This window comes from Acomys russatus, chromosome 29 (assembly GCF_903995435.1).
Source record: "Acomys russatus chromosome 29, mAcoRus1.1, whole genome shotgun sequence".
Lineage (NCBI taxonomy): Eukaryota > Metazoa > Chordata > Mammalia > Rodentia > Muridae > Acomys > Acomys russatus.
This window is the reverse complement of record NC_067165.1, coordinates 14633946-14643587: the sequence shown is the minus strand read 5'-3', so window position 1 is coordinate 14643587 and position 9642 is coordinate 14633946. Positions and strand designations below refer to the sequence as shown.

The 9642-nt window shown below is 43.6% G+C and overlaps 1 protein-coding gene across 1 annotated transcript; it reads left to right on the top strand.

The window, feature by feature from the left end:
* The first annotated feature begins 7987 nt into the window (after positions 1–7987).
* On the top strand, positions 7988–8967 carry LOC127211804 (olfactory receptor 2A12-like). The gene has a single exon (XM_051171862.1). It carries the CDS (start codon positions 7999–8001, stop codon positions 8965–8967), a length of 969 nt encoding a protein of 322 aa, XP_051027819.1. The 5' UTR covers positions 7988–7998.
* The last annotated feature ends 675 nt before the right edge of the window (positions 8968–9642 follow it).

Genomic DNA, 9642 nt, shown 5'->3' with positions numbered 1-9642 from the left:
TTTATCCATGGTTATGGGAGATTTTCCCATCTGATGTCTTCTTCAAAGACTTGACATTTTTGTCATACAGATCTTTAACTTGTTTGGGTAGAGTTACCCCCAAGATATTTGATATTATTTGTGGATATTGTGAATGGTGTTGTTTCTTTTATTTCCATCTCAGCCTTTGTGTTGTTGGTATATTGGAGGGCTACTGATTTATTTTAAATTTAATGTTGAACCTAGCCCTTTTGCCTAAAATGTTTATCAAGTGTAGGAGTGCCCTGGTAGAATTTTTGGGGTTACCTATGTATGCTATCATATCATCTGCAAATAAGGATACTTTGACTTCTTCCTTTCCAATTTGTATCCTCTTGATCTCCTTCACCTGTCTTATTGTCCTAGGTAGAACTTGAAACACTATACGGAGAAAGTGGATAGACTTAATATTATTCCAGATTTTGGAAGAATTGTTTGAGTTTCTCTCTAATTAATTTAATACTGGCTATAGTTTTGCTGTAAATAGCATTTATTTTGTTTAGGTATGTACCTTGTATCACTGATGTTTTCAAGAGATGTATCATGAAGGGGTGTTATATTTTTTCAAAAGCCTTTTCAGCATCTAGTGAGATGATCATGCAGTTATTCTCTTTCAGTTTGTTTATATGCTGATTACACAGATGGATTTTCCTATGTTGAACTGTCCCTCTTTCTCTGGTATGAAGCCTGCTTGATTGTAGAGGATGTTCTTTTTGATGTGTTTGTGGATTTATTTTGCAAGTACTTATTTGAGTATTTTTACATCAATGTTTATAAAAGAAATTGATCTATAATTCTTTTTCCTTATTAATTCTCTGTCTGATTTGGATATCAGGGTAACTATGGCCTCATAAAATTAATTTGGCAATGTTTCCTCTGTTCCTATTTTGTGAAATAATTTGAGGAGTGTTCATGTTAACTTTTATTTGAAAGTCTGGTGGAAATCTGAGCTAAAACCATCAGGCCATGGGCTTCTTGTGCTTGGAAGACATTTAATGACTGCTTATATTTCCTTTGGGGTTATAGATATACTTAAATTGCTTACTTACATAATACTATCTAGAAAGTGATCTATTCTTTTAAATTTTTCAATTTTGTGGAGCATAGGTTTTTAAAGTATGATGTAATGATCTTTGGATTTCCTTGGTATCAGCTATTATGGCCATTTCACTTCTGGTTTCTGATTTTGTTAATTTGGATATTTTCTCTCTGTCTTTTGTTACTTTGGATAAGGGTTATGTCTATCTTGTTGATTTTCTCAAAGGACCAACCCTTTGCTTCATTGATTCTGTGTATGGGTCTCTTTTTTCTCCTTTATTGATTTGATCCCTGAGCTTCACTATTTCCTGCCATCTCCTCTGGGATGCTCTTGCTTCTTTTTGTACTAGAGCTCTCAGGTGATAGGCCCACAGTTGGGGGGCTGCACATGAAGATTCCAGGCTCCCACACTAGTCCACCTAGTTGATAACCACTCTTATTTGGAGGATTTAGATTTGAGTTTAGTTTCCATGGCTCTAAAAGAGTAAGAAGCTGACTATGCCATGTCCCACTGGCCCTTTCTGAGTAAGAGAAGAACAAAATGCCCTAAACCAACATCAGTAACTCTCTTGGGCTTGACCATGGCAAAGGCTCCGTCAGTGTCTGTCATCATTATCACCTCCTCTGTGAATGGTGGCCCTGCGGCTACCTACTAGGCCTTTTGTTTGGGTCTGATGAATAGACACATGTGAAAGTAGCTATGAAGTTCAGTGTGATGACTCAAGGGACCATTTTAATGCTCTCTGTGTTCAGTAACAGCACACACTCTTGCTGTTCCCCTTGGACTTTTCCTCCAGACACTAACCCAGAAAACTTTGTGAAGTGCTCATCTTACCAAATGAGCCAATTCTCACATGTTCCAGTAATGAGGCATTGTCAGCTGAGGCCAATTAAGGGTCCCTATTTGTAAGAGCTGTGAATCTGCTGGGGTCGGCCTTCTGCCATTATCTCTTTCAGGCATGTGGATCCTCCTGCTGTGGAAGGAACCCTCTAGTGTTTTACTTTTTCTTCATGCTGACCTACTTGATGTGTGTGTGGGAGGTTCCCATGACCACTGTGGTGTGGGCCCAGCACACAAGCCATTAGCTTGATATCACACAGTGAAGCATGTGACAGACATGGCAGATTCAGCCTCACCCAAGAGGCAAGTGGCCAGGCCTGGAGTTGCTTCTATGACTCACTAGCTGGGTGACCTTTGCCACCTGATTCGTGTCTTCTGGGTCATTGTTATTATTGAGCAATGGACAGGTGAGTCCATTCTTGAAAAATCTCTTTGTGCTGCAGTCATTTAAAAACATGGGTTTATAGTCCTTGGAGCAGCCATGAGACTCTTATGTCTGCCTACATTTTGAGTCCTCATCCAAAAATGTAATATCTCCCCCTTTTCCGTTTTTTTTCCCTTTTGTCTTTTTCTTTTGCAAGATCCCCAATACACTTTCTGTGAGACACTGGTCTTTTCCACTGTTTCCAAGTTTCACCCCCATCCTATGGCTGCTTCTCTGCCATATTGCTGACACTCAGTTATGATTCAAATGGTCTCTCTCTTCCTCTGTCTCTCTCTTTTACTTTCTCTCCCTACTTTTCCTCCCTCCCTTTTGAGCCTCTCCTTATGAATCTATAATAAAATCTCCAAGACTAAAACCAACGGAATCAGAGTGGCTGTGCCATTCTTTATGTGGCCATCTGTTGTGTGGTTCTCTGTGAACCTGTGTCTCCTTATCAAGTCTGGCAGAGACCAGACTCTGCCTTGAATTGACTGCCTCTCCAGATCTAATGAGGGTCATCAAAACTAGTGAGGAGAGTTGGAGTCCAAGCTGTGGAATAATGCTCAGCAACAGCACTGCAGGGGCTAGAGCTGAGCCCAAGACACTGCTGGTTAGTGATGACCGCCAATTACTGAGGTCTAAATAAACTCATCAAGGCCAAGATCATGTTGGCCAATGTGCCACTGAACAGAGTTGAGATTACATGTCATCATATAGTATTTCAGAAGCATGTGCAACACATTAAACAGCTGCCAGAACACAGACCACAGGAAAATGTAGTTGGCCATCAGGAGGTGAAGAGCTTTGGAGCTTTTGCAGCCTGTTTTGTTTGTTTGTTTATTTGTTTGTTCTGTTTTGTTTGCCCTAAATGAAACTCTAGCTCCAAGAATTCTATTTACTTAGGTATATACAGATGAGCTGCATTTTCAGATACCTTTTTGTTTCCAATACAATTTACTTGTCATTTATAATGAAATTTTAATATTGGCTGTGTCTAAGGATCAGTTCACAGAAAATGTAAAACTTTATCAATCACTCTAACCAGGAAGGATTTTGTTGTCCAATCTTCTCCTTCTGGAGACTTAGGGAACCAAGACTCAGACCGAGGACCTGGCTGGATATTCAGTGTCATGGAGAATTGGTCAATACTTGTGGCAGGTGCAGGACAGGATCACAGTTTATTCCAGCAATCCTAGAAGGGCATGTACTGTTGGAATTCTACAGGAGAGAACACTGGGGCAGAATAGCAGCAAGTTCAAGAGACCATGCTCCAGAGCTTGATACATTTGGTCCCCAATTCTGATTTGCATCCAAGAGACATGAGGCCCTGGGAGAGTTTTCACATTCCAATGGTGTGGAGCTCTCACTGTTGACTTCCATGTTCACTGCTGACTTCCATGTTCACTGCTGACTTCTATATTCATTGCTGACTTTGTGTTCACTGCTGACTTCCGTGTTCACTGCTGACTTCCATGTTCACTGCTGACTTCCTTCTTGCTATGTCATGTTTGAATCTTTGCTTGCTTTAATTTTTGTGTGCATATACATTTATCCTGCATGCACGCATGTATGCTACATGCCTGCCTGATTTCTTGAGTGGTCAGCAGAGGGTACAAGCTCCTATAGAACTGGCGATATAGATGGTTGTGAGTTGCCATGTGTGTGCTGCAGTGCAAACCAAGTCTTCTGTTAGATCAGTAAATCTTTTTCTTCTGAGCTCCCTTCATGCCTCATGGTCAGTACCAGAGTGTTGGGGTAACTTGCTCAGATATTGCACAACTAGAAAGGGGATGTTGATTTATCCAAATGTGCATGAGGGGGAAAGAGGGTGTGACCCAAACATAATCTCATTGCAAGTTATCACTTAGAGTTGACACAGTAAATGAGGAATCACAGTGTGAACTTAGGTTCCTGAGCTGTGTATCTGGTTACCAAGTCTCACCTCCTGTTCTCTGTGTGGCTCTTATTCTCCTATTAGTCTAGAAAAGGACATGCCAATATGTCCGCACCTGAGGGTTGTTTCCTCCTGCTCTGTGCCCAAGGGTCTCACTTGTAGAGTCTTATTGACAACATCCAGGGAATCATCCTAGCATCCCTACTGGGAACAGAAGTGGTCCTTTCCATGCTCCCTTGGGGAGGTTCAGAGAGGAGGTGGGATCATAAAATGCCAGCAGCTGGTGCCACTGGGAAGAGGTGAGGATGACTGAGCTTGCCTGTGTTAAGCAGGACTTTATAGGCAGCATTCTCCAAAAGTCAGGGATGCCTACTCCTGGCAGAGAAACATGGAGACTCAGACCCTCAGACTCTACAGTGTTTTGGAATGTTTCTGGAAACTGGACTGCCTACAACCCCAAGTTGTTTGACTGAATAGCTTTAAGAGGCTACCTGCTAAGAGCAAGAGACACCCATTCAGTGACATATTCCCTGGATTTACAAGAGGTAAGATGGCCACTAGTGTTTGGATTATGGGTCGGGTTCTGTCCAGAGGACTGCTGTTGAGTAGTCAAGCCATATTTCTCCAGATCCTCTGAGCATTCCTCTCAAGCATCCCAGACCTCTTCCCTCATTGCCTGTGTCATGGAAAGCCACCTCAAATCCTTTCATGGGACCCTTCTCCTCTCAGTCTATCCTGGATCCTCTCTCATTCAGGCATGAGGGAAGTCTCATCAGCAAAGCAGGTCTGTTTCTAGCCATCCAGCTCTGTCCTAGGAGTTTTAGTCTGGGCTAAATCTGAATAAGCTGAACTGGAGGGACACTGTGCAGACTCTGCAGTCTTCACCTCCCATGGGAGAGCCTGTGCCCGAGAGCAGAGGAGGTGGTGACTGAGAGCCAGGCTCTGAGACCACCTAACCTCCCACTTCTAGCTATAATCTAGAACAAACTCCCTCTTCAGGCCTTAGGTGTTCAGCTGTAACCCACACACAGGTACTAGCATTTTCTTTGGTGAGCTGTTCTGATGTTAAGCTAAAGTTAGGGTAGCAATAGCTGCAATATACAAAATATTGAAAAGGTCAGGAAATCACCAATTCAGCCACATTCTAAGGTAGATATTTCTTTCTTAGTTGTCTGGGAATTCAGTTAATAGGAGAGGCAGAGAGAGCCCACTAGGGCTCTTCAGATAGTAACTGGCCAGGGAACAAGGAGTGCAGGATGTACCCTACCTGGGTTAGGCCTTGGAGGTGGTAGCACAGCAGGGAAGGCTTCCTTGCTGAGCTGTGGCCACAGTTTAGGCAGGTGTTGGTCCCTCCTCCAAGGAGAGAAATTGGGCAAGTGACTTAAGGTGTGAAAGAGGTGGAGGTGTGACTATACCAGAAGCACTGGTGTGGAGATGTGTGCCTGGAGAGAGGGACGATGGAGCAAACTGCTGTGCTATGAGGCTTGGTCTTCACAGAGCAGGCAGGATAGGAACGGCCTCTGTATCAACCAGGTATGACAGGGCTTCTAAGATCCTAACAGGCTCTCAGCAGGGTCCAGATAGGACCAGAGTGAAAATCTTGAAAAACCATGGCAGCAGTGACATAAAGAACTGTTGACACAGACAAATGCCCAGCCCTGGAAAGGCAAATGGACACAAAGTCTCTCCTATACAAGAACCTCTTTGCTACTGATACCTATCAGGAAAGGGAAGATCAGTGTTCTCCAAGGGAGTGTCACTGAGCATGTTCAGTCATCCTCCAGGGCTGGCCATGGGCCCAGGAGTAATTGTTCAATAGGAAAGTGATTCTGTGGTTTTGATTTTATTTTTGTTTTGTTTTGATTGGCTTTTTGATTTTTTAGTTTGTTTCTGTTTTCTAAATTTTTCTTGTTTGATTTGTTTTGTCTTGAGAGAGAGTTTGGGAGGAGAAAGACCATGAAGGTGCATGGGGAGGATCTGAGAGACAGTGAAGGAGTGGAGGATCTGATCAGAGTGTTTTGTATGATTTTTAAAATCTTTAATAGAAGACTGTATTGAAGGAGGAAAATTTAGAGGCAAGGATCACATGGAGACTCTGATGCAGCAATGCCAGGAGAGAGGATTGGCTCCTGACCTGGGTGAAAGAAAGGAAGGCTGTGAGGGTAAGGACCAGTGGACTTTTCAGGAGATGGGTGGAGACAGGGAAAATAGAGGAATGACTTGAAGTCTTTCATGCTTCAACTCCTATCAAAGGCAACTCCTGTTTTCTCCATTGTCTAGGTTACTTTTCAGCACCAGTTCAGACTATCTTGAACAGTATTTGGACATTTTATTTACCTGTCTTTGCTTTTGTGTATGCTTGTCTTGCTTATGTGGTACCTTTTTCATAATTATACCTAATATTTGCATTGCTGGGCAGTCGGTTAAGTGTGTTCAACTTTAAGGAACGCAGCCAAACACATGCTGAAGGCATCATTTTAATTTCCTCTCCCATTGGATCCATTTACTCTTGTCAATACCACACATATGTATTGTAGCCATGCTGGGAGGTGTGTGGTGCTGTGAGATTGAGAGGCAGAGGGTGGGCGTTGGCGCTGTTGTGTTCTTCCGCAATTTCCAGGTGAGTAATGGTGTTGAGCCTCTTAACCTCATCAGTGCTTACTTAGCCAGCGGTCTTTATGAAATGGATTTAAATGTTGTTCATTGGTCTATGGCAGCATCTGTTTTTATGTTTGTGTTGTTTTAAGTCTTTGTTAGGTATTTTAATTACTTGGTTTCTGTCTTCTTTCCTTACCAGTACTATTTCCCTCCTCAGAAAGTGCTCTTTTAAAGAAATGTTATCTTTGCTTATACTAAACTGATAAATATATTTATCAGGGTCGATTCTATAACTTGGTTGCTTTAGATTTACCACTAAAATCTACAGTACACCTGGAATTCATTTTTGTGTCCAGAGGCACCTAGAAGGAAAAAAAAATCCTGCGTGTGTATCCACAGGATCGACCAGCGTTTGTAGGGAAGGCTACGGTGTGTACAGTGCATTGGACACAGGAACATCTGTCATTACTCATATGACCATATGTGTGTGGGCCTGTGTCTGACTGACTTTTGTTCTGTCTTCAACATCTATGTGCTTTGTCTCTTTTTTTCCACCTCCTGGTGTGGTGGGGGGAGGGTGACAGAGACTGACATGGAATTCTTCCTCAACTGCTCTCATCTTCTTCATGAGGCAGGCTCTCTCAGTTGACCCTAGTGCTCATCACTTCAGCTAGTGCAGCCAGAGCCCTCTTGTTGTTGGGATCCCTGTCTCTGCTTTCCCGGAGCTGCAATGAGAGTGTGAGAGAGCATCTGACCTGCCATGTGATAAGCGGTGTTTCCAGGAGTTCTGTGCAAGGCTTTAGATATTCATCATCATCCAGAGAGGTCAGTGTCATCAGCCTCATTTGACAGGTTTGGAAACTGAGGCATCGGGAGGTTGAGTAACCTATGAAGAGTGCACACAACTGAACACTGCTCAGAACCCATGACACAGCCTGTGTTTTGTATTTTAAAGGTATTACGATTTTATGTATATAGATTTTTGCCTAAATGCATGCTTGTTTACCAGGTCTGGCCTGTGGATGCCAGAAGAGGAAGTTAGATCCCCTGACACTGAGTTAAAGACAGCTTGGAGCTCTTTGGTACCCTGGAAAAAAAGTCAGCGTTCTTAACCTTTGAGCCATCTCTTCAGCCTGTATCTTCCCTTTCTGTCTCTATAGCTGGCACCTGTCAGGTGACACATAGATGAATGAGATCCTTACAGCCTCCACCATGTGGATGATCCCAGCACAGAACCAAAGCTGGGTTTCCGAGTTCATCCTGCTTGGCTTCTCCAGTGACCCCACGACCAACAGCATCCTCTTTGTTGTGTTCCTTCCCATCTACCTGAGCTCAGTCCTGGGCAACGGGCTCATCATCATGCTGGTCTGCCTGGACACACAGCTGCACACTCCCATGTACTTCTTCCTCTGTATCCTCTCCCTGCTGGATATGAGCTATGTGACCACCACCATGCCCCAAATGTTGGTGCATCTTCTTGCTCACTCTCAGACCATCTCCTTTGCTGGCTGCTGGATGCAGATGTACATGTTTAGTGCCCTGGGTATAACTGAGTCCACTTTATTTGTGGTCATGGCTTATGACCGATATGTGGCCATTTGTTATCCTCTGCGTTATACTGTCATCCTCAACTGGGGACTGTGCATATGGTTGGGAGCTGGGACATGGGCCTGTGGCTTCTTTTCCTCTTTATTGCATGCTTTCTTCACCATGAATCTGCCATATTGTGGGCCCAACAGGGTCAACCACTACTTCTGTGAAGGTCCTTCAGTGCGTAGCCTGGCTTGCATGGATACCCACGTCATTGAGCTGGTGGACCTGGTCTTGAGTGTTTTTGTGGTTGTTACTCCAATTTCCCTCATTGTGGCTTCCTACATTCGTATCGCCATGGCAATTTTGAAGATCAAGTCCATGCAGGCCCGCTGCAAGGCGTTCTCTACCTGTGCCTCCCACCTGACTGTGGTCACATTCTTCTATGCTCCATGCACCTATATCTACATGAGGCCCAACTCCAGCTACTCCCCTGAGCGGGACAAGCAGATCTCACTCTTCTACAATGTCTTCACAGCCTTGCTCAACCCTGTGGTCTACAGTCTGAGGAACAAAGACATCAAGAGGGCATTTCTCAAGGTGATGGGACATGGTAGGGTATAGTGGTGAACCAGGATCCTGGGGAAGATGGACTTAAAATATTCACTGTTTAAGAAAAGAACAGTCAGTATCTTTACTGCATGTATCTGACTTGTGCATTTCAACTAACTTAGTGAATTGGGACAAAATATTATGAAGCCAAAGTGTCTATGTTGACTGAAATCCTACACTAATGTATAATTGCAAACACCTCAGTAATCTTACTGAATCATAACTGGAATGGGCCATTGGTTGCTCATGTTTGTAGCTACAGGTTGTGAGTGTCCTGTGCTCCCATCTCCATCCTGAAGGAGGAATCTTATATCCAACATGTCAATGTATAACAGAAGTAAAGGAGTGATGGGCACCCTCACAATGATCCACCTTCTCTAGAGTGCCCTGCTTCTCTTTCCACACATTCTTTTGTTCACAGCAAGTAGTGTGGGCCAAGTAGTATGCTGCCTCTGCTGCTGCTGGTTCCTCTTGCTGCTGATTTGCTATTGCTGGATTGCTGAACATTCTGACAATGAAGATTGGACTTGCCCCTAGAAGCCTGGTGCACCTAATTAACAGGACGAACCCTAAAACGGTTTATGCCCTTTCCCCTTCTAACTTTCTTTCCTAGTGTTGGGAGGTTGGAGTGGATTAGGGTATAATAAGAATTGGAAGAGCGGTAGATATAAGAACCCAATAAAATAG

What these genes read in the sequence shown, in the direction of transcription:
- LOC127211804 (XM_051171862.1), top strand. Translation starts at nt 7,999, where the DNA reads ATGAATGAGATCCTTACAGCCTCCACCATGTGGATGATCCCAGCACAG.